At 47.0% G+C, this 24,141-nt stretch overlaps 1 protein-coding gene across 1 annotated transcript; it reads left to right on the top strand.

The window, feature by feature from the left end:
- Positions 1–17,873: 17,873 nt before the first annotated feature.
- Positions 17,874–18,824, top strand: LOC128837357 (olfactory receptor 11L1-like). The gene has a single exon (XM_054028487.1). The coding sequence runs from the start codon at positions 17,874–17,876 to the stop codon at positions 18,822–18,824; it is 951 nt and encodes a 316-aa protein (XP_053884462.1).
- The last annotated feature ends 5,317 nt before the right edge of the window (positions 18,825–24,141 follow it).

Below are 24,141 nucleotides of genomic sequence, written 5' to 3'. Positions count from 1 at the left end.
AAAGTTTAAGGCCAGAAAGGAAATTTAGATCCTTTAGTTTCACCTCCTGTGTCATACAGGCCATTACATTTCACCCAGTTACCCTTGTATTGAGTCCAACAACTTGTAATTGGCTAATACGAATCTTCCAGAAAGGCTTGATTAGAAGATTCCAAGACGTGGCGAATCCACCAATTACACTGGGAATTTGTTTCAATGGTTAATCAACCTCCTTATGTACCTTACGTTCAGTATGAATCTCTCTAGCTTTAACTTCCAGCCATTAGTTCTTGTTATGCTATTCTACACTATTAAAGGGCCCTTTTGCAAATGGGTACTATCGCTAATTGCTCAATCATACTATTACTAACAGGAAAGTACTGATGTTGGAGAATGGTGGAGTGAGCATGAGCAGTGTGATGCTTTGATGAACTGAAATAAAGTTGTTCTGACAGTGTTGCCAATCCCGCATGTTGAGAAATTATCAGTTGCCCCTCCACCCCAATCCAGAGATCAGCTTAAAAGTCTTGAGATTTAAAAAAAGCATAAATTTGGGATTCTTATTCACCTGTTGGTTACCGAGCCTTTGTAAGCGTTCTTCTGTCACCACCAGTGGTAGAAACTGGCATTTTATATTGAATGGAAGCTGTGAGTCTTAGCCGATCTTGTGAGTCCAAGAGCTGGGGCTTGATGAAAAACATGAGCTATTGCAAGATACATGATAATATCTCAAGAGTTGGTGACATCGTCCTGAATTATCGTGGACCCTTGGTTGGCTTTTGTTGACCTAGAAATCGCTGATTGTAATCCTCCTCTGCACCCTAGTTAGCCCTTTGTGACACTGCACCCCATATTCTTCATAGCGATATTAGTATAATATGATTATATCATAATTATGATGTATTTTATGCAAGATGTGGCATGTGAGATGTCACTGGAAAGATTATGATTTGCTGAATATGATTATCCTATTTGTATGCATGTATCATTTCTGTATCTAAAGTTATTAATAATGACTATGTATCTGTATCTCACATGTAGTTACATCTGGGTAACACCCACTAGGCAAAATTCTCTGAGTTTAGACGGCTGGCTGGGAAGGGCCCATTCAGGTTAATGAGCCATTAGGAAGAAACAATAGCCTTAGGATAAGCTTATCTTACTACGGACAGCCTCCGAGTAATGGCTGCTGTGACACTTCAGGGACACGTGACCAGATCACCTGGTGCTGGACTCCATCTTGGGATGTCAGTATTTTTCCACTGACTGGCATGGGAACCAAGCTTTGAAACAAAGGGTTCCCGCCATGTGCAAAAGCTATATAAGGCAGGGGAGCGACATCTTCTTGGTTCTTCACTGACTCCCCACCCAAAGAGACTCCTGAAAACTCCCGAGGAACAAAGACTGAACTGGGGGAAGTGCTGGAGCCAGGCTAAAGGGATTTTTGGCATGTAAATGGAACATCTGGGGATTCCAAGCTGTAAGCAAGTGCTGGCCCTTAAGAATCTGCAGCCTGCTTGTATAATCACTTAGGGTGAGGATCTGCTATTCAGATCCAATCTATTTAGTATATTAGCTTAGTTTGCATTTTTGTTTATTTGCTAGGTAATCTGCTTTGATCTGTTTGCTATCCCTTATAATCACTTAACGTCTATCTTTTGTAGTTAATAAATTTGTTTTTGCTTTGTCTAAAACTACTGTGTGGGAATCATTACTCAGGGGGAGAAAGCTGTCACATATTCCTCTCCCCATTGAGGGAGGGGGCGAATTTTATGAGCTTATTCTGTACAGTTCCCTGTGCAGCGTAAGACAGTATAATGTTGGATTTATTCTACAGAGGGGGTACGTGCCTTAGGCACTGGGAGGTGCCCCAAATGGAGCCTTCCCATGGTCAGAGCGTCTGCATGTAACTGCAGCTGGGTGTGTCCCTACCTGTATGTATGCTGGTGAAAGTGCAGGCTGGAGCCTGGAGAGGACTTGGCAACTTGTCACAGCAGCGCAGTGTGAGAGGGAGCCCAGGATGGTGGGTCAGGGGGGCTCATTGGTATCCCAGTTCAAGATGGCACCCCGGGGGGAACCTGTCACACCCTTGATGACCTCTAATTCTTCCCTGTCTAGTTCTTCCTGGCCTTTAACCTTCCCCTGTCCTTAGGGTGATCTTCTCTGACCTTTAATCTTCTCCTGGCTAACGCTCACTGACCTTTAACCTTTCCCCTTCTCCTGGCTGACCGTTGCTGACTCCTGGGTTCTAACCTTGGCTCTGAGAAGGGAGTACAGTTTAGTGGCTTAGAGAAGGTTGGGAGGGCTGGGAGCCGGGACTTCTGGGTTCCAGCTCTGGGAGGAGAATGGTGTCTAGTGATTAGAGCACAGGGCTCCTGAAATCTGGTCCCAGCTCTGAGAGGGGAGTCTGGCCTAGTGGGTTAGAGCCGAGGGGTTGGAGGATGGGAAAGGCTTTGGGGAGCTATTCCCCATTCACAGACAAACATACAATCTGTTTTTTTGCTGCCTAATTCTCCCATCCTCCTCCATCCCCATTTAATCTCAAGTGTGAAAACATGACAGCAGCCACAGGCGAAAGGCCACGCAACATGGCTTCACTGCCCAATAATGTCAAGTTATGAGTTATAGATGTACAAACATAATTAAAACCCTTTTTACCTAAAGAAAAAACTCCCTCTTAGCATCAACCCAAGTCCTCACTTAGGTTCAGTCCCTTCTGTAGTTTGAAAATTAAAACTCAAACCACCCATGGAGATATTTGAACAGAAACAATGGAGGAGATTATTGCAAAGTGGAAATAATATACACCTCTACCCCGATATAACACGACCCGATATAACATGAATTTGGATATAATGTGGTAAAGCAGCGCTCCGGGGGGTGGGGGTGGGGCTGTGCACTCTGGCAGATCAAAGCAAGTTTGATATAATGCGGTTTCACCTATAATGCAGTACGATTTTTTGGCTCCCGAGGACAGCGTTATATGGGGGTAGAGGTGTATGTGATGAACTCATTGGTCTAATGAGGGACAACGTTTGTTCAGCTATTGTGGATGAAATAAGTACTGTTGGGTACTTCAGTTTATCAGTTGACTCTACACCTGATCTTTCACATATTGATCAATTGAGTATTGTACTAAGATATGTGTCTCCCACAGATGGAAAACCAGTTGAACGATTTATAACATTCCTCAATTTGAAAAGCCACACTGGTGAAAAAATGGCAAATCAAGTACTGCATTATCTGTGCCAAGTTTGCAAAATAGATGGGAATGCTGGCAAAGGTAACCCTTTTGAGATATGGCCTGCTAAAAATGGGTCAAACTGAGCCATAAGCTCCAACAATTCCAAGAAATCTCCATTCTGCAAGGATCCAAATGTGTCATTTGATCCCCGGAAAGGCAGACCACGTTCAGCTAATGTTTGAATAACAGCTATAACACACTGCAAGACATGTTGCCAGTATTCACGCTCCCCTTTAATTTGTTCTTCCAATTTTTGTGTCAATCCAAAGCCCTGTCTTCAATTTAAATATGTCAACATTGAATCTCTGTGAGTAGTGCTATTTTCATGTTGTTCAATTAAAACAGTATTCTGCCAGTCACTAAATCCATCTGCAGCAAACCGGGATGTTGAATGTTTATATGCAAAAAGTTTGCAAACAAAACAGTACACAGACCCTGTTGATGGTGAATACAGTAGCCATTCTTGAGTGTATTTCTCACCATTCGCTTTCATGCCAAAAAATATTTTTTGTGGACAATATTTTGTTTGTTTGCCATTGGTAATAGTCCGAAGTGATTTCTCAAATGGCCCAGTGTGGTGTTGACAGTCATTTGGTCCACGATCTATGCAGTAAGCTACATCATCGATACTGAAATCAACCCACATACCAGGATCTTTTCTCCTATTATTTACAGCATGAGCAGGTTCAGTCTCTGACACATCCAGACCTTCTAGAACAATGTCTGTTTTACCACCAGGAGTAGGATGATCAGTTACAGTCTCTGATTTCCTTGCATTATTTTGATCTACGTTAGTAGGACGCCCCCCTGGTTTAGGTGGGGAAAAGAGAACAGAAAAACGGGGGAAAAGTGTGTAGTGGAGTGTAAGGAAGTGTAACAAAGTTCTGATTTTTCCCATGATGTCTACTTCGATGCTTTTTTTGAAATATCAAATATCAAATTAAAAAAAAAATCTAATTTTTTTGGTGCCCCCTGCTTTGCTGGTGCCCTAAGCATGTGCTTAGTCTGCCTATTGGATAATCTAGCCCTGCTTGTAAGGTGTTAATGGAAAAGTTACAATCTATCAAATATGATTATCCTGGTTAAATCCATGTATCATCTTTGTGTCTAAAGTTATAAATGTTGCCTATGTACTTGTATTTTATACATGTGGTGTATTCCTGGGTAACACCACCAGATACGATTGATAATTAGGTAAGATAGCTATGTTTTTGATGGCCCATTAAGGACACTTCACTTCACTCTAACAATAGGCCATAGAAGAAACTCATCCTGCCCAGTAGGTCTTCCTGCAGAGACAGACACCGAGGGGCAACTGATCACCCCCTCTGAGTCAGCAGCCATGTAAGGGCATGTGATCCTGGACTCCATCTTGGGCCAGTAACTTTCCACAAACAGGGGCTGTGGGCATTGTTTGGGACAGTAAATTTCCATGCACATGATAGAGATATAAAAAGGCACCCAAGACAGTTCCATTTTGTCTTCATTTCCTGCTTCACTTCTCTGGACTGGATTTCTAGCAAGGAAGTGCTAAACAAGGACTGATGACCCCCAATCTGTTTGGGTGATTCCAGAGAGACTTTTGCAAGCTAGCAGTTTGTTCCATCGCTGCTACAAACCTGATATAAGGACTTTGAAATCACTTGTATATATATGATCTATTAACCATGTGTAAACAGAGTCAGGATGAGCTCTACCCTGACATCTGGTGGTGAATTGTGGCGAGTTGTGAAAAATAATTTCAGGGGCTGATCTTGTTTGCATAGGCACACCCACCCTGCCTAGCATGAACCCACAGCAGCCCAAAGGGTCACTTTGGCTGCTGTGGGATCCCCAGTTTCTCTGTTATTGGGGCAGGAAGAATAAAGTGTTGTTACCCTGATTATGTGAATCAAGGACAATGAAACTGTTTTATGACAGAGGGACTCACCATCAACTAAGTAGCACTCGCTAGACAAGGGACATGGGTTCCAAAATCTAGTGAATTGAGAGAGGCTGGGGATAGGTACTTGTACCTGATAGTGAGGGCCTGAAATACCACCACTCTGCTGTAGAAAATCAGAGCTAATTTTAATTCTATTAGGAGTCTAGTTACAGGCTGCTGAGCTGAATTCACTTTGGGCTAAGGGTGCACCAGCATTGAGGCTTCCCTACTACAAGCTGAAATCACTAAAGAGCAAAATCACTAAGAGCTGAAATCACTGAGTGCTGTGGGGGGGCCTGAAGCTATGTTGCTGAGCAGCTGGTGGAGCAGAGCAGTTTGTGGGATGACTGGAGCAGCTCACAGGACAGCTAGTGGAGTGGCTGGCAGAGCAGAGCAGTTCGTGGAATGGCTGGAGTGGATCATGGTTACGGCTGGTGAAGTGGCTCGCAGTGAAGGCTGCAGCAGAACCCCATGGAGGGGCGGGGCAGTCGGACTCAGACCACGTAAGGTGCCCCTTAACACCACTGCGCGGCCTCCCCCACCCCTGGCTGGAAGGTAAAACTCTGCAGAGAAACTTTTGAACTCTGGTGCTGCACTGACCAGGGACAGAGACTTTTGGGTTGTTGGACTTTTGGGTGATTTTTTGGGTTGCTGGACTTAAGACCCTGAGGGGAAAAGGATACTGCCAAACTTACTTGGGGGTGGGTCTTTTGCTCATGGTTTGTGTTATGAATCCTGTTTGTGGTGTTTCCCCAACATAATGCCGCATTGTTTCCCTCCTTTATTAAAAGGATTTTGCTACATTCAGACTCCGTGCTTGCGAGAGGGGAAGTATTGCCCCTTAGAGGCACCCGGGGGGTGGTATGTAATTGTCCCAGGTCACTGGGTGGGGGCTTGAGCCGGTTTTGCATTGCGTTATTGAAACGGAACCCCTAGATACTGAACCCGGCCCTTGTGCTGCCAACTCAGACTGGCAGAAGGGTTACACATGTATAATTCTCTTCTTTTCTTTTATTATTAAACCTTTACTTTTTAGTTACTGAAGGATTGGCATCAGCGTGATTATTGGGTAAGAGCTGAGTTATATATTGACCAGGTGAAGTGGCTGATCCTTTGGGATTGGAAGGACCCTAATTCTGATTAAACTGGTTTTCAGTAACCATGTATCAAAAACCCAAGTGTCTGGGTGGTGAGCCAAGGGCTGGAATGCCTAATGGGACTGTCTTTTTGGCTTCTTGTTAACCAGTGTGGTGTTACAGAAACTCATGTATGTTACTGGTTTGGTAAACTCTGATGATAGAATAACCACGATTTTGGGACATGTCTGTCCTATTTCTCAGCAGTCTGTCCTGAATTAGGTATTCTCAGCTGTGACCCACTGCAGCACAGTGACACCAAGTTTGCTCAAATGTTCCATGGAGATGTGCTCTGGGTTCAGACTGAGGCCATGTCTACACTAGGAGTGCTTTGCTGGTAGAGCTATGCTGATATACTATACTGGCAAAGCACTTCTAGTGTGGGCCCTGCTTATGCCGGCAAAACTGGACTTTGTATCAATTGTATTTCAGCTCTCCTCTTCCACCCACTGAAACAAGCACAGTTTTGCTGCAATAGCTGCATCTATAGACTCATGGATTCCAAAGCCAGAAAGATACAGTTGTGATCAGCTAGTCTGACCTCCTGTCTAACACAGGCCATAGAACTTCCACAAAATAATTCCGAGAGCAGAGCTTTGAGAAAAACATCCACCATGAACCTTGGTAAATTGTTCCAATGGTTAATGACTCTCACTGTTAAAAGTTATGCCTTATTTCCCATCTGAATTTGCCTAGCTTCAACTTCTGGCCATTGGATCATGTTATACCTTTGTCTGCTAGATTGAAGCATCCATTATTAAATATTTGTTCCCCCGTAAGTACTCATAGACTGTGATCAAGTCACCCCTTTAACCTTCCCTTTGTTAAACTAAATAGATTCAGCTCCGTGAGTCTCTTAATATAAGGCAGGTTTCTTAATTCTTTAATTATTCTCGTGGCTCTTCTCTGAACACTCTCCAATTTATCAACATCCCTCTTGAATTGGGGATACTAGAACGGGATGCAGTATTCCAGGAGTGGTAGAACCAGTTGCAAAAACAGAGGTAAAATAACTTCTTTACTCCTACTCGAGATTCCCCTATTTGTGGATCCCAGGATTGCATTAGCTGTTTTGGCCGCAACATCACACTGGGAGCTCATGTTCACCTGATCCTCCACCATGACCCCCAAGTCTTTTTCAAAGTCACTGCTTCTCAGGTTAGAGGCTCCCATTCTGTAAATATACTAAGGGTGTCTGCTAGCACAGCTCTGTTGGTCAGGGATCAGACTGTGTCACACCCATGGCAACATCACTATGAAGGCAGAAATCTGTAGTATAGGTCTGGCCTGAGCCTGGGAAGTTTCATCTCAAGGACATATCTTTGAGGCAGTCATGAGAAACTGAAAAGGACAGTGGAGGAGTTTGGCAAAGGGCAGCCATTGTAACCTTTCTCTCCAGCATCCTCTACTGTAGATATTCAAGCAAGAGTCTATTTTATGAATCTGTCATCTGAATTTTTTAAATAAAATATGCTTATATTTGCATAAATATGGTGTGACGTTACACTCCATATTCTTCATAGAAATATTGTTAGGATATGAATATGGCATTACTAAGATATGTTTTATGCAAGATGGGTCATGTGAGATATCATTGGAAAGGTTATGAATGATTATCCAATTTGTATGAATTTATCATTTCTGTATCTAAAGTTAGGAGTGTTGACTATGTAACAATTACAACTGTGTGTGTACTTCGGAAACACCCACCAGACAGCAGGCCATCAGCCATGATGGGCCATTAGGAAGAAACAATAAGACTTTGAAGATACTAATCTCTCTCCTTCCTGAGATTGTGTCCTGGGATGTTGCGTTGACACTACAAGTTCATGGGGTCATGTCACCTGGTACTAAACACCATCTTGGACTTTTAGTGATTTTCCACTAAAAGGATGGGGAGATCAAGATTGGGGAAAAAAAAGTTCCCGCCTTATGTACATTCTATTTAAGACTGGGGAGTAAGTTGATCTAGGTTCACTCTTCACTGAATTTCCACCCCAGGATGACAGCTGGAAAGATCTGAGAAACAAAGACCAGGGGGAGGGGGATAGGGGAAAGAGTTGAGCCCAAGCTGGAAAAGGGATCTGGTCTGTGAATATGGTGTCTGAAGATTTAAGCCGCAAGCAGGGTAGCTAACCTGCAAGAATTTCTTCACCCTGCCCCCAAAACAACATTTAGGGTGAGAAATTACTTCTTGAAACCAGTCTCTTTAAGCTCTTAAGCTTAGTATGCATGTTTTGTTTTATTTGTTTAATAATTTGCTTTGTTCTGTTTGCTATCCCTTATAATCACTTAAAAGCTGCGTTTTGTAGTTAATAAACTTGTTTTGTTTATTATAAAACCCAGTTTGTGCAACCTCCAAAGTGATGGTCTCAAATTGCGGTGGGGGAGGTCTAGGTTGGATATTAGAAAACACTATTTCACTAGGAGGGTGATGAAGCACTGGAATGGGTTACCTAGGGAGGTGGTGGAATCTCCTTCCTTAGAGGTTTTTAAAGCCCGGTTTGACAAAGCCCTGGCTGGGATGATTTAGTCGGTGTTGGTCCTGCTTTGAGCAGGGGGTGGGACTAGGTGACCTCCTGAGGTCTCTTCCAACCCTAATATTCTATGATTCTATTCTATAATTAGATTCACCAAACCAGTAACAAAGGCACTTCTGTAGCACCACACTGGTTAACATGAAGCCAAACACAGTCCCATTTAGGCATTCCAGACTTTGGCTCCCATCCAGACAAAGAGGTCTAATATAGTGAGAGGTAACTGAAAACCTAATTCACCATAAATGAGGTTCTACTAATCCCAAAGAATCAGACACTTACCCTCAGATCAATATGTATCTCAGATCGTACCCAAATATCACGCTGACAGCCAATCCTTATTAAACTAGCTAAATATTTATTAATAAGAGTTATTAATAAAAGGGGAGTTAGTGAATGGTTCAAGAATCATATACAAACACGTGATTTCCAGTGTTCATAGCTCAGGATCATAGCAGTGATGGAATAGACTGCTAGCTTGCAAAAGTCTCTGTGCTAACTTCCAAAAGAGTGAAAGGTCCTCAGTCTATAATTCAAAATACTCCTTTTAGTTGTAAATCCACCATCCAGAGAATTGGAGCAGGAATGAGGCAAAATGGAGGTGTCTCAGGTGTCTTTTACATACTCTGCTATGTACCTGGAAATGTACTGTCCCAAACCAAGCCCACAGCCCCTGTGTATGGAAAGTTACTGACAAAGATGGAGTCCCAGGTCACATGTTCACATCACATGCCCTTTCATGTTTTGCTGAATCACAGGGGTGGCCATTGGCCCCATGTTGTCTGAGGCATCTGCAAGAAGACTCATTGAAGAGCTGATCTCCCTTAGTGGCCCATCACTACCTGCATGGTCTGTCCACAATTGAATGGTTCATCAAACACTAGGCTGGCTAGACAGGATGTAAAACTACCTTGTGGGTGTGATCCAAGAACAAAACACATGTTTGAGATACAAATACAGAGCCAATATTCTTAACTTCAGATACACAGCTGATACATGCATATGAACAGGATTATCATATTTAGCAGATTACAAGTTTTCCATTGATACCTTACATGACATACTTGATATAAGATTTGTTACAATTGTATAACAGTGATAGCAACAATGATATAAATGGTCATCTTCAATCATACAGCATTCCACCCCCCCATGCACCTACACTCCCCTCTCTAGTGAGAGAGGAGAGGACTGGGGAGAGAGAGCAGAAATTCCCTTCACTAGGGATAGAGGAGACCCTCCCTATCCCCCCCGCTTTCCCTGTTTAGGAATGGGGGGTGGGAGGGAGAGACATTTCTGTCCTCTATTAAGGACAGAAATGAGGGCATGGAAGGGGGAAGAGAGAAAAGACCAACCCCCCCCCCCCCAAGGTGGGGCAGGATGGGAGGAGGGAAAGAGGAGAGACCTGCCCCATGAAAACAGAAGAGATGGGGGCAGATGGAAGGTGAGACCCCCACACACACCTCAGTAGTGATAGAGGAGGACTGAGGAGAGACCAGATCCCCCTTTCCCCCTGCCTCCCTCAGCTAGGGCGAGAGGTGAGGGGGGAAGAGAGAGGACAGACCAGGCCCACAACCCCCCCCTTCACATACACATACTGGGGAGGGAGGGGGGCATGCCTGGAGCAGGGCAGTGGTGGGACGGGGTGGCCCTGTAGTGCCCAGCACTATGAGGATTATGGGAGCAGCCATAAAATTCACCTTTGCCCCCCGACCCCAAGGCCATAGGTTTTGTGGCTCAGTACCAAATCTTCCCCTCCCCCTTTACTTCCACCTTCTTAATGGTGGTTTGTTGTGACTGGTGCAGGGCTGGGGAAGTACAAGGAGATCATAAATTCAGGGTGGTCTCACTGAAAACACAATGTGTCATGCAGAGAGTGTTATTTTCACTCAGTCGCAGGGCAAGAGCTGTGGCTGGGCTGGGTGGATAGACGAGGCTGGTGGTACGTGCGAGCAACATGCTGCTTGTTGGAGTTAAGGTTGCTAGGAATCTGCCAGTCTTCTTGAAAAACACACTACTGCCTGCCCAATCCTCAAACAGCCAGCACTAGACCCTCTTTTGACCTCACCTACTACCCTGCCAATGCCAACATCCCTTCCCTAGGTAAGAACACGAAGGAAGGAATTCCCCCCCAAACGCCCATCAATGTGTGACATTTGCCAGCATCCACAAATACTGCCAGTTCTAGCTCCAGACCCAATCCCAGCATGAAGCTAGCCCCAGTAGCACTCAAAGTTAACTTCCACATGTCCCTGGGTACGGGCAGTGTCTCCATTCCCATGCAGCTAGACTTCTGTACATAGGACTGGAAAGGATCTCCTAGGTCATCGGGGCTGGGCCCCCTCATGTAATCCCATTGACAACTAAAACTAATTAGTTGGGTGTTAGCCCACCCTTCCTCCTACTGGGAGGCTGTTCCAGAACCTCCCTCCTCTGATGGTTAGAAACCTTCTTGTACGCAGTGTCGTTGTAGTTGTGTTGGTCCGAGGATATGAGAGAGACAAGGTGGGTGAAGTAGCATCTTTTGTTGGACCAACTTCTGTTGGTGAGAGAAGCGAGCTTTCGAGCTTATACCAACCTGAAGATGAGCTCAGTGTAAGATGGAAAGCTGGTCTCTCTCTCTCTCACCACCAGAAGTTGGTCTAATAAAAGATATTACCTCACCCACCCTGTTTCTCTAGAAACCTTCTCCTCATTTCCACCCTGAACTTACTCATGGCCAGTTGTGATCCATTTGTTCTTGGGTCAACATTGTTTTCTAGCTTCATAGCTCTTCTCCGTGCCCGGGTGTATTTATAGAGAGCAGTCAGCTCCCCCCTCAGCCTTTGTTTTGCTAGGCTAAAGAAGCCAAACTCTTTTAATCTCCTCTTCAGTAAAATAGGCCCTCCATTCCCCTGGTCATCCTAGCAACCCTTCTCTGAAGCTCTCTGTGACTTTAGAAAGCAATGCTCCACCAGCTACTGTTACCCTGCCCGTGTGATATAGTATAAGTAGACTGAATGGCTTCCAATTGTTCCTTCCCAACAGAACCTAGAGAGCAGTGCTGGGTACCTGCCCCTCTTTTTCCATGGTCCTCACCGCCGTCCTGGTGTTTACAGAGGTGCTAATTTAGCAGAGAACTCATCATCTGCTCTTCCAATGGGTTTAAAGAAAGATGTGTGGCTGATATAATTCATCATTCTTCCCCTTTAAAATGAACTCTTCTCTATTACGGATTTTTTTTGCAGGGGGGCCACTTAGAAAGCTCAGTGCTACACAGGACTTGGGCCCGGAAGTTGCATGTGTACTTCTCCTCTGGGACACAGTGACACATGGTAGGTTGCCTTAGCTAGTTACAAAGCACTTGGATGCACCACTTAATTCTACAGAGAAGAGGAAAGATGGGCCAGTAGAAGTCCAAGATGAGAGCCATCAGGATGGTCCATTGGGATCCTAGCATTGGATGTGGAAGACCCAGGTTCAATTCACTGATTTCCTGTGTGCACCTTGGGCAAGTCACGTAGGTCCAGATTGTCAAAGGTATTTAGGTGCCTAACTCCTATTGAAATAGGTGTTTTAATACCTTTGAGGGTCTGGGCTTTAGTTTCTGTGTGCCTCACTGCCTCACTTGCACAATGGGGATAACAGCACTGCCCTACCTGACAGGTGTGTTGTGAGGGCAAATACATGAAAGATCATGAAGTGCTCAGATGCTGAGGTGATGAGGCCATACAAGTAGCTAATATTCAAGCTAGTATCCTGAGATCTTCCCCATGACATATTCAAAAGCAAAAATCCTATCCCAGACAGAGTTATTAATCCTAAAAAGGAAGAAGTGCCAGAGACTCCATGACATCTACCAGGGACTTCGCTGTCACTGTTAATTTTACATGGATGGCACACAGACTCTGCGGTGAGGAGCAGCAAGGTGAAACCCTAAGAATAGTGCTGGTTTTTGCCCTGACCTATGTCCCAGGGAAGCCACCGAAGGTGCAATGGGTGTAATCAGAATAATACCAGGTCCAGTTGCTGAACCATCAAAGGTTCAATAGGAGGGAATTGGGAGAAGAAAATCCATGGAAACATTTCAGTGGCTGAACAGAGATTTTTCTGAGACAGCTATCAATTTCCAGGATGCTTTTACTGAGGGAATAAATATTTTAGGGGATGAAAATATTTCTGAAAGGAAAGTAACTTTATTCCTCATCTCCCCACATTGCACTGATTCCTAAGCCACCATATCCAGCCTTTAAAATAATCCCTTGATATGGCAGAGCAAGCGCTACCTTCCAATTAGTCAACAAGAAGATAATTGTTTTGAGGCTCTGTCACACAGGCAGCAAAAAAGGGTCCCCAAGGTCCCTGGATGGAGTTAAAGGCAGAGCAGCTTCTAACAGAGACTTTAGTGCAACAGCTGCTGTCTCCTTCGGTTCATCTGGTGAGGTGGCTGCAGATGAGACCCCACAAGGGTCCCTTGGTTCTGTTCCTGTGTGTGGGGATGCCCATTCAGCAGCTCGCTCAGGTCCGAGGACCCCACTAAATATTCCCCCTTGAAGCACCTGGCTGCTGGTTCTAGAAAAACCAGACATCCGCGAGCGTCTTTCCTCCCTCCAGAAGAATGTGACCTGCTGAAGAACATGATTTTGGAGTGATCCCTTTCTTAGTGGACCGGGGGAAGCTTGGCAGGTATAGTATGGACTGTCTATGTTTGCAGTGGTTGCATCTCTATGTAAGAGTGATGGTCTTGCAATTAGGCAGGGAGCTTTGTTCATGAATTATGGCAGTGCCGCAGTGATTCGATAGTTAAGGCTGAGTTTGGAACTCCATTGCAGTCTTCTTCTGACACCCCACCCCCCCTTCCCACCCTAACTTTTGATCCACGTGAGACATTTATTTGCAAATTTTTCTGTGTAAGAGTGAAAATTTGGTGCCCAACCTGCCTTTGAAAATCCCGCTAGGTACCCAAGTACATCTTTAGTAGCCTAAATACTAAATACTGGAAAACTGGCCCTAAGTCCTGTTGAGATCAGTTGGAGTTGTTAGGGCTGAGAAGTTTTGAAAATCCGGCCCAGTGTTTAAAATTCTCACATGAAATTCTCAGCTGATGTAAATTAATGCACTCCCATTCACTCCTCTCTCTCTGTCTCTCTCTGTCTCTCATGGCCCTCACAACATCCTTCCATCTTTGCCAGTCTCCTGCTGCAGTCTTAGCATCTTCCCATGTCATTTTGATAGCTTTCAGTTCTGCTTCATTGTGCATGTCCATCTTATCCTTGGTCTACCTGGTCACCTCTTGCCTTGGGGGTTCCAGTCTAAAGCCTGCCTTATTATGTTATTCGGGTCTTTCCTCCATGTGCGTCTTAGCCATCTCCATTTTCATTCCATAATTTCCTGTGCTATCAGTTTCTGTTTTGTCCTTCTCCATAATTCTTGGTTTGTGATAATTTCTGCCCATCTGATATTGAGGTTTTTTTCTAAGACAGCTGTTGATGGAAACTTCTGGAGTTTAGACAGTAAGATCTTAATAAGTCTCCAAGTTTCAGCATCATATAAACACCATTCACTTCATTGGAGCTATTGTGAGAGGAGGTGAATAGAAATGCCTAAGCAACCTTCTCTAGATCATTCAGTATTATATATCCCATGTCACGTCCCCATCTCATTCCTCTCCTCTTTAAGCAAACCTAAACTTCGATTATTCTTTTTGTACAAGCATATTGGTTAGTTGGTGTTGAGTAACAACATGAGAAGACTTAATGTTATTAAAACTAAACTAGCCATTTATTAAGAGAACTATTTACAGAAATGCTGCAACTACAGATAGCATTCCAGCCATGTGCACACAGACTAATTCTCTGGTGTCTCCTCCAAACTCTTCCCTCTGCAACCTGGGCTTCTCCCTTCCAGTTCCATGTAGGTAGCTATGTGGTGCTGAGTGCTTTCACCTCTCATTGGCTGCTGGAGGTTTTGAGACTGCTCAGCATCTCACAGGATTGGGCTTAGTCCCTGTTGAGCAATAGGGAAGTTCGAGTATCTCAATATTCATAGATTCTAAGGCCAGAAGGATCCATTATGATCATCTAGTCTGACCTCCTGTACAACATTGGCCATAGAACTTCCCCAGAATAATTCCTCTTTGAACTAGAGCATATTATCTAGAAAAATATCCAAACTTGATTTATAAATTGCCAGTGATGGAGAATCTACAACAACCCTTGGTAAATTGTTCCAATGGTTAATTACCCTCATTGTTAAAAATTTATCCCTTATTTTCAGTCTGAATTTGTCTAGCTTCAACTTCTAGCTATTGGACGTTTGCTTTGTCTGCTAAATTGAAGAGATCATTATCAAATGTTTATTCCCCAGGCAGATACCTATAGACTGTAATCAAGTCATCCCTTATCCTTCTTTTTGTTACGCTAAATAGATTGAATCCCTTGAGTTTATCACTCAACTGATCGCAGAGACAGCAGAAGGAGCTAGGAACGTAAGCAGCTCGCATATACATCCTTCATCCATCCTCCAACCCAATACAGGATGCTGGCCTGGGGGCTCAGATGTATGAGTACCTTGTCTCTCTCTAGGGCTCGGGAAGACATTTCCCTTGAAAGTTTCTGATCATTGCTGTTGGTACTGCAGGAGAAAATGCACCTTTGTACCTATTTGCTCCTCATAGAAACTAGGAATGAAAAAATAAGTAGGGCCCCTCCAGCCCATAGGGTATGTCTACACTGCAGTGGACACCTGGGGCTGGCCTATGCCTTCTGAGTCAGGCTCACGGGTCTCGGGCTAAGGGGTTGTTTCATTGCGATGCAGACGTATGGACTCAGGCTGCAGCCCGAGCTCTGTGACCTTCCGAGCTCGTAGGGTCCTAGAGCCTGGGGTCCAGCTTGAGTCTGCACATCTACACTGCAATGAACAGCCCATTAGCCCGAGCCCCCTAAACCAGAGTCAGCTGGCATGGGCCAGCCCCAGGTGTCCAACTGCAGTGTAGACATACCCTTAGTTTGCTCCCTGCAGTGAACTGTGCAGTTAGTTTTAAACAGGGATGCCCGGGGGGTTGAGGGGGGGGCAAGTGGGGCAATTTGTCCCAGGCCCCACAAGGGCCCCCACGAGAATTTTCAGTGGGTCTTCAGTGGCAGGTCCTTCAGTGCCACCGAACACATCCGGAGTGAGTGAAGAATCCGCTGCCGAAGACCCGGAGCTTCTTCCGCTCCGGGTCTTCGGCGGCAATTCGGCAGCGAGGGCTTCTTCCGCTCCGGGTCTTCAGTGGCAATTCGGCAGCGAGGGCTCCTTCCGCTCCAGGTCTTCGGCGGCAATTCGGCAGCGAGGGCTCCTTCCGCTCCAGGTCTTCAATGGCAATTCGGCGGCGAGGGCTCCTTCCGCTCCAGGTCTTCAGCAGCAATTCCGCGGTGAGGGCTCCTTCCGCTCCAGGTCTTCGGTGGCAATACGGCGGCGGGTCCTTCACTCGTTCCGGGACCCACCGCCTAAGTGCCCTGAAGATCCGGAGCGGAAGGACCCCCACCACCAAAGACCCCAGGCCCCCTGAATCCTCTGGGCGGCCCTGGTTTTAAATGATTCAAGAAATGTGACTCCCCGGGCTTCTGTGTTACACAGGCCGGCCGGCCAGGATATCAGGAAATGTCCCTGATCTTCTGCCTACATTTTCCTTTTATCAGATTCAGCCCATCACCCCTAGGGATGTATCATCCTTGGAGCATCCTAAACAATTCCTCACCATCCTGGATGTGTCTATGGACTTGGTCCCCAGCTGGTGTCAATTGGCTGTAGCTCCATTGGAGTTAATAGTTGCACCAATTTACCCCAGCTCAGGATCTGGCTCAATGATTCGATCATATTCTCCTCAATTCGGCCCTTTACTAAGCCCTCTCTTCATGCTTAACTCTGCTAATATTTCCTCAGAACTTAGGGTTACCATATTAAAACATTTAAAAAAGAGGACACGCCACGGGGCCCCAGCCCCCCCCCTTCCCCACCCCAACTCCGCCCCTTCCCCAGCCCCGCCCCAACTCCGCCCCCATTCCAACCCCTTCCCCAAAGTCCCCGCCCCCTCCCCTGAGCGCCCCGCATTCCTCCTCCTCCTCCCTCCCAGCCACACGAAACAGCTGCCCGAGCACTACCGGCTTCACGGTTTGCCGGGCAGCCCCCAGACCTCCAGACCCTGCGCCCCCGGCCGGGTGCTTCCCCAGCGCAGCCGGAGCCTGGGAGGGGAAGCGCCCAGCCAGGGGCGCAGGGTCTGGAGGCTGCCCGGCAAACCGGGAAGCCAATAGCGCTCGGGCAGCTCGGCTCTTCAGCTGCACAGAGCTGAGGTGTCTGGGGGGAGCTGCAGGCGGATTCCCCCGTGGCGGAAATTTTTCAGTTTCATGGCTGAAATGAAAAATCCAATATATATATATATTTGTTTCAGGTCAACCTGGAATTATTTTTTTTCCCTGATCTTTTGTTTTGTACCATTTGCAGGTGGGTTTGTGGGTTTTAAAAAAATAAAAATAAATGTAACTAAATACGTGAAACAAAATGCCGTTTTGAAATGAAAAGCCAGAATGTTTTGTTTCAAAAATGTCAAAACTAAAGGTTTCAACTTTTTAAAAACAATCTTTTTTTTTCCTGGCTAAAACTTTTTGCTGAAATTCAACCTGAACTCGTGAATGGTTTTGGTAGCTCCAAAACTGCATATTTCATCGAATAAACTATTCCTCTGAAAACATTGCACCTTGCTCTTTCCATAGCTCTGTCTCCAGGGCCCTCCACTTCACTGGCATCTTCCTGGTATCAAGGTGCCCAAAACTGAACAGAAGACACCAGAGATCCCTCTTCTCCCCTTGCAGGATGCAAACAACATACTAGGAGCATCTTGTATCCTACAAGGGAGAGAATATAGCACTCGGTTTGGTCACAGCAGAGACACAGAGAGAGGCACCAGCCCTTCCCTGATCTCTGTGCCTGCTGTCCCTGAATTCTCTCTCTGCTTGCCTCTTGCCCTTAGCCCCCGTCCCATTCCTCCTCCTCCTCTCACACTCGCTGTTCCTCTGAAGGTAACACCCTTGGCCAATATGAGCATGGAGAACCGAACGTCTGTCACTGAGTTCATCCTGCTGGGCTTCCCTCTCCCGTGGGAGCTTCGGCTCCTCTCCTTTGCCATCTTCCTGGCCATCTACCTCGTTACACTGCTTGGCAATGTGGTGATCATCGCCCTCTCCCAGTTGGAGGCTGGCCTGCGCACCCCCATGTACTTCTTTCTCAGCAACTTCTCCCTGCTGGAGATGTGCTACACCTCGGTCACGGTGCCCCGGCTGCTGGGAGATTTCCAGCACGGCCATCGTGCCATCTCCTTCCGTGCCTGCATCACCCAGATGTACTTCTTCTTCTTCTTCGGCTCCACAGAGTTCTTCCTCCTGGCGACCATGGCTTATGACCGGTACCTGGCCATCTGCCACCCGCTGCGCTACCCGGTGCTCATGAATGGCCGAGCCTGTGCCCGGCTGGCCCTCGTCTCCTGGGTGAGTGGCTTCCTTACCCCCTTCCTGCCCACAGTCTTCATCTCGCAGCTGCCCTTCTGTGGAACCAACCGAATCAACCACTTCTTCTGTGACACAGGGCCCCTGCTGAGGCTGTCAACCGGTGATACCCACGTGGCTGACATTTTGGTCTTCCTGGTCTCGGCGGTGGTGGTGCTCAGCTCCTTCTTCCTGACCCTCACCTCCTACACCCTGATTGTCTCCGCCATCTGCCGTATCCCATCAGCCACGGGGAGACACAAAGCATTCTCCACATGTGCCAGCCACCTCACCGTCGTCACCATCTTCTACGGCACGGTCATATTCATGTACATTCGTCCGGGATCTGGTCAGGCTTCTGACATGGACAAGGTGGTGTCGGTCTTCTATGCCATTATCATCCCGTTGCTGAACCCTGTCATCTATACCCTGAGGAACAGGGACTTCAAGAGAGCCCTGGGGAAGGCCCTGAGGAGAGTGAAGGCTGCCTTTACTGTCCTGACCTGAACCTCATCACACCCCATCAATGGGATCAGGAGTGGCCAAGCCGGCTGTACATCTGCAGAGAAGAATGATCTTCATGGAACCGACTCGCCGGCTGGGACTCATTTCCAGGCATCTTTCATAGAGCTTAAGGCCAGAAGGGACCATTAGATCATCGAGTGTGACCCCAAAAGCTACAGCTGGAACTGGGACATGAATCCTGGACCCTCAGATTAGAAGTTTGTTACTCTTCTGACGGAGCTATCCAGGCAGGGATGGAGGTCAAGCAATAAAACCAATGTACTCAAGGTGTGTTAAAGTGTCTCCCTTTCTTTTAAGAGCAGAACTTTCCTGTTATTATTAATTATTATTAGGGTCCTATCTAGAGCCCAACTGTTCTCCCTTGCGCTGAGGGCTGTACATGCACAGGCCATCGTGCCATCTCCTTCCGCAAGGAGGGGTTTATACATCTATTTGTGACAGTGCAGGTGGGCGAGCGTGCCAGAGTTTAAAAATCCTAGCGGTCAGAGAAGGTGGGCTATGGGCATCGGGCTTTCTGAGGGCTAAGCTCACTGTTGCTATTGATGTATGTACCTCTGGGCAAGTGGTTGCATTGCTGTGCCTCAGTTTCCCCCATTGTGAATGGGAACAATGATAACACTCACCTACCTCACATTTCCCCATGGAGAACCATGAAACGGCTGATCTATTTTTATAGAAAAAATAGGCGTGACTCAGTTTCCCCTTACCTTGTATTGCTATCTGGCGGGGGGAGGGAGATTAACTTCTTTCTCGTCCTGTGGGAAGCTGTGACAGAGTGAGACCTTATAAGTGTGGAAACATCAAAGACTATTATTTTGAGATGTTGCGGACACTATTGGCACATGGGGTATTCGTTGTATTGTATTAAGTGATGAATGTATCTCTTGTGGCAAAGTACCTTCTTCTCCTCAGCAGGGTCAGTCCTTTTTAGCCTTGGAGTCACAGGCTTGGGCAAAGCAAATCCTTGTAGGTAGCACAGGGTCTGGCTATTCCTTCCCTCAGTCAGTCCCTTGTGCTTGTTTATCTTCCCTTCTGGGGACAGAGTGCGGCCTTCCTTGCAGGAAGGGTTCAGAGCCTTGCTGCTCCTAGCTTACGGGCAGCTTCCCTACTTCTCTCACTCTCTCTTCCCCCTCCCTTCCATGCCAGGGAGGGTTTAAAAAGGTCCCAAGCAGTTGGAGCCCGCTGAACCTAATTGGTTCCCTGGTAACCCCTTGCCCAGCTGAACCTCATTTCCCCATGGTTCTCTCTCCTCAGAGGCTTGGGAGAGGCCTTTTTAACCCCCTGGGACTGATTACTACCCATGCCCCCTTTGTAGCTGTTTGTCCTGGGTTTGCCACACTCTGCGTTCCTGGCTCACTGGTGGGTTACCTGTGGAATCTAGAATCACTAGTGGGGAATTAAGGCAAGTCCCTAGACATTTAAACAAGCCTGTAGAAGTACCAGCCCTGGTGACTCCATGTGGCAGATGGGCCATGCCTGATAAGCGTAGCATGCATGTAGAATATGTATTGTTTTATTATGTTTCCTCTGTAATGCTTGTGTCCTAAATAAATGTCCTGTGCTCTGAGTGAAATGGCTGTTCACTAGTAACCCTGTAACACTAGTAAGCCTGAATTTATCTAGCTTCAGCTTCCGGCCATTGGATCTTGTTATGCCTTTGTCTGTAATTTAGGAGCATAGGGGTTGCCAGATTGGATCAGAGCCCAGCTCCAGCTAGTGCAGTGTCCTGTCTCCAACAGTGGCTGGTATCAGATGCCACAGAGGGAGGTGTAAGGACCCCACGGTAGATGATGTGGGATGATCTGCCCCCACATTGGGGCTCATTCCGGTCTCTGATAGCCAGAGATCAGCTTAAACTCTGCAGCAGGAGGTTTAATATCCCAACACAATATTTGTTAACATTGACTGTTATAACTCTGGAGAGTCTTGTCATCCATAGAAATGACCAATCCCTTCTTGAATTTTGCCTCAGCAATATTCTCTGGCAGGGAGTTCCACAGGTTAATGAAGCACAGTGTGAAAAAGTGCTTCCTGTTATCAGTCTGGAATTTGCCACCTCCCTATTTCACTGACTGTCCTCTTATCCTTGTCTTAGGAGTCAGGGAGAACAGCAGCTCCTAATCTCCCTTCTCAGGGTCAATCAGGATTTTATAAACTTTCAACCTGTCCCCTCCTCCCCACCCCCTCGCTAAGATCTTTTCACCTGCTCTTCATAGGACAGTTTTCCCAGCCACTTGATCATTCTCGTCGTTCTCCCTCTAGTCTGTGATAGCCTTCTGGAGATGGGATGCCCAGTCCTGCAGAGTATCCAGATGAGACTGCACCATTGAGACTCCCACCCAGGAAGAGGCATGCTCCCCCCCCCCATTTCCCCTCCCCCCAGGCCATAGCTAGCTCTGAGACTGCACTGCCTTTCGTGCCTTATATAATGGGTGCGAAGGGGGCTGAGGGTGTAGGCTGGGAAAGGAGGGAGGGAAAGTGGTTTCACCCTGAAGCTGACTCATCAGTCTGTGCACTTTGCAAACATCCCCAAACTGGATAAGAACTGGATGAGTAAACCTCTAAAATGGTGATTCAGCCTGTCAGCTGGGGACAGTTAAAAGAGCGCCTGGAAGGGAAGGGCTAGAGAAGCCCAAGATCGCAGAGAGGTGAGATCTCTGGCCCTACATCTGGGGAGAAGGTAAAAGCCTTTTGTTGTGGGGGACAAGCCCTTGTAGAGCACATTATAAATAAAGCACACGGTGTTCAACCTATGCAGCAGTGTGTGAGGACTCTTTGCAGGGAGGAATTCAGGGTGAGGGAACCCCACCCTGTGACACACCCCAAAACCTGGGTCTCATCGGCTTCCTTTCAGGCAGGTACGACAGATCTATAATAACAGAACCCCCAGTGAGTTTTTCACGGAGGGTGTTGTCAGATGTTCGGCTGCGTAGGTGTGTTCTTCCTGCACCTTGCACTGGTTCTGGTCAGTTAGCCCATGAAGGAGGAAGAGAGCCTAAAATATAAGCCCTTGTATTAGAGGCCTGGTATAAGTTAAAGTAGTGGGCAAGCTTTGCTGATATAAAGCAAAGTTAGCAAAAGTTAGGCGGTAAGCAAACGTCAGGCTCTGCCTCCTTGCAAGTTCACAACATTTGGCAAGAACGGGGCTGATATTACAAAAATACACATTCCTAAGAAGTGCTAGGCATAGAGTACTCATGCAAACACATTCCAATATCGAGTGAGACCAAAATATCCCAATATCAAGAATGGCACAAAAACATTCCCCAAGAATAACAGGAACACACTAACCCCTCCTAACAGATAATGTCAGGATAACAGTACGTAATAAAAATGTTTAATCAAACCAACGTGTACAAGGTGATGGGTAATAACTAGCCATGTCAGGAGGCAGCAACTAACTATGTCAGAGGGGCAGTACTAATTTGTTTGTATGAGGGTATAAAAATGTACATCTCAGAGGGAGTATCTTTGTCCATCCGAGGGGGGAATGGAAAGTCCCGCCATTCACTGAGCTGTGTCCATTGTCATGAGCACATGTCTTAGTATCCTCATAGAGTCTGACAGGTGCTATTACCATGCTTCGTTGACAATAAACCTGGCCTGGTGCCTTCGTACCTTAACAAATCTTGTGGTCATTGGGTAGTTTGCTCAAGGTCTGCTGTGCCAACTGTCTGTGTAGAGCTGGGACAGCACACAGGGAGAACACACACATGCAGCCAAACATCTAACAACAGCCGTACAGCAGGCTCTGATCGAACTGCCCAATGAGATCACAAAACCCATTTTAGTAGAGAAGGAACTCGGTCAGGTTTGTTGCCGACGAACCATGGTCCTAGCTCCCTGGATCAATGTCTACAGGTACACTAGCACATGTATGCCCCTGACAGTGGATGCAGCTCAGGCAATGGTGGGACTTTCCAATGTCTCCTAGCTTGGACGAAGGGTTAAAGCGAGGTATCCCAACGTATATAGACTGAGACAAACAATCTAGGATAAACAACTTACGTCTCACCTTACGCGTTTCATGACACGCTTAGTACCTCCCCTTGTACTTGCACTCCTGATGTTTCAGACAAAATATCACTATTCATCACTTTTGTCAAACCATTTTACCACGTGCTGGGTTGGGGTGTTCTTGTGCTGGCCTGCTGGAATGTGTTTACATATTCCGTGTTTTAGCAATGCAATGTTCCAGGTGGGCCTTGAGTGGGCCTGACTGTTATAAAAAGGCAGTCAGCTGCGAACCAGCGGAGCGGCGAACAGCGGAGAGGCTGACAGAGGGAGTTTGACGGGGAGTTCACCTGGGGAGAGCCCTCTGAGCCCTTCATCTCGCGGGCTTCTCTGAGCGGCTACTGGAACAGCCGAGGAAGCTCTTAGAAGGACGGTGATATGGATGGTGAGCGATCAGCTGTTGTGACCTGCACAGGTTGTGCCATGTTTGTCTTTCTTCCACAGGACAGGAGCGACTTTGTCTGTGTAACCCTTCTGCCAGGCCAAGTTGATAGCAGCAAGGGCCGGGTTCAGTACATAGGGGTCCCTTCCCAACAGCGTGACACAGAACCAGCTCGAGCCCCCACCCAGTGACCTGGGAAAATCTTACACAAACCCCTAGGCGCCTCGAAGAGGCAATATTTCCCCTCTCGCAAGCACAGAGCCTCGGTGTAGCAGAAAATGTTTAATAACATGAGGTAAATGACATAGCATTAAATTGGGAAAACACCACAACTAGAGTTCATAGACCAAACCATGAGCGAAGACCCACCCCAGCAAATTGGGCCGTGTCCTCTCCCGTTGGTTCTTGAAACCAGCGACCCAAGAATCACCAAAGTCCCAAAAGTCCACCGATCCCAAAGTCTCTTGGGTCCAGCAACCCAAGAATCACAAAAGTCCCAAAAGTCCGACAACCCCCCAAAGTCTCTGTCCCTGATCGGTGCAGCCCCAGAGTTCAAAAGGGGGGGGTGAGCAGGGTGTTAAGGGGCACCTTACGTGATCCGAGGCCAACCCGGCTGCTTCTCCGTGGGGTTCCACCGCAGCCTTACCACGAACTGCTCCACTCCACCCGCAGTCCCACTCCTGCCGTCCCACGAACTGCTCTGGCAGCTGCTCCGCTCCGCTCCGCTCACCGACCTGTGAGCCGCGCCGCTCCGCTCCGCTCACCGACCTGTGTGCCGCGCCGCTCCGCTCCGCTCACCGACCTGCGAGCCGCGCCGCTCCGCTCCGCTCCGCTCACCGACCTGTGAGCCAGGCCGCTCCGCTCCGCTCCGCTCACCGACCTGTGAGCCGCACTGCTCCGCTC

Source organism: Malaclemys terrapin, chromosome 4 (genome assembly GCF_027887155.1).
Source record: "Malaclemys terrapin pileata isolate rMalTer1 chromosome 4, rMalTer1.hap1, whole genome shotgun sequence".
NCBI lineage: Eukaryota > Metazoa > Chordata > Testudines > Emydidae > Malaclemys > Malaclemys terrapin.
This window is presented reverse-complemented; position numbering and strand designations above follow the sequence as displayed.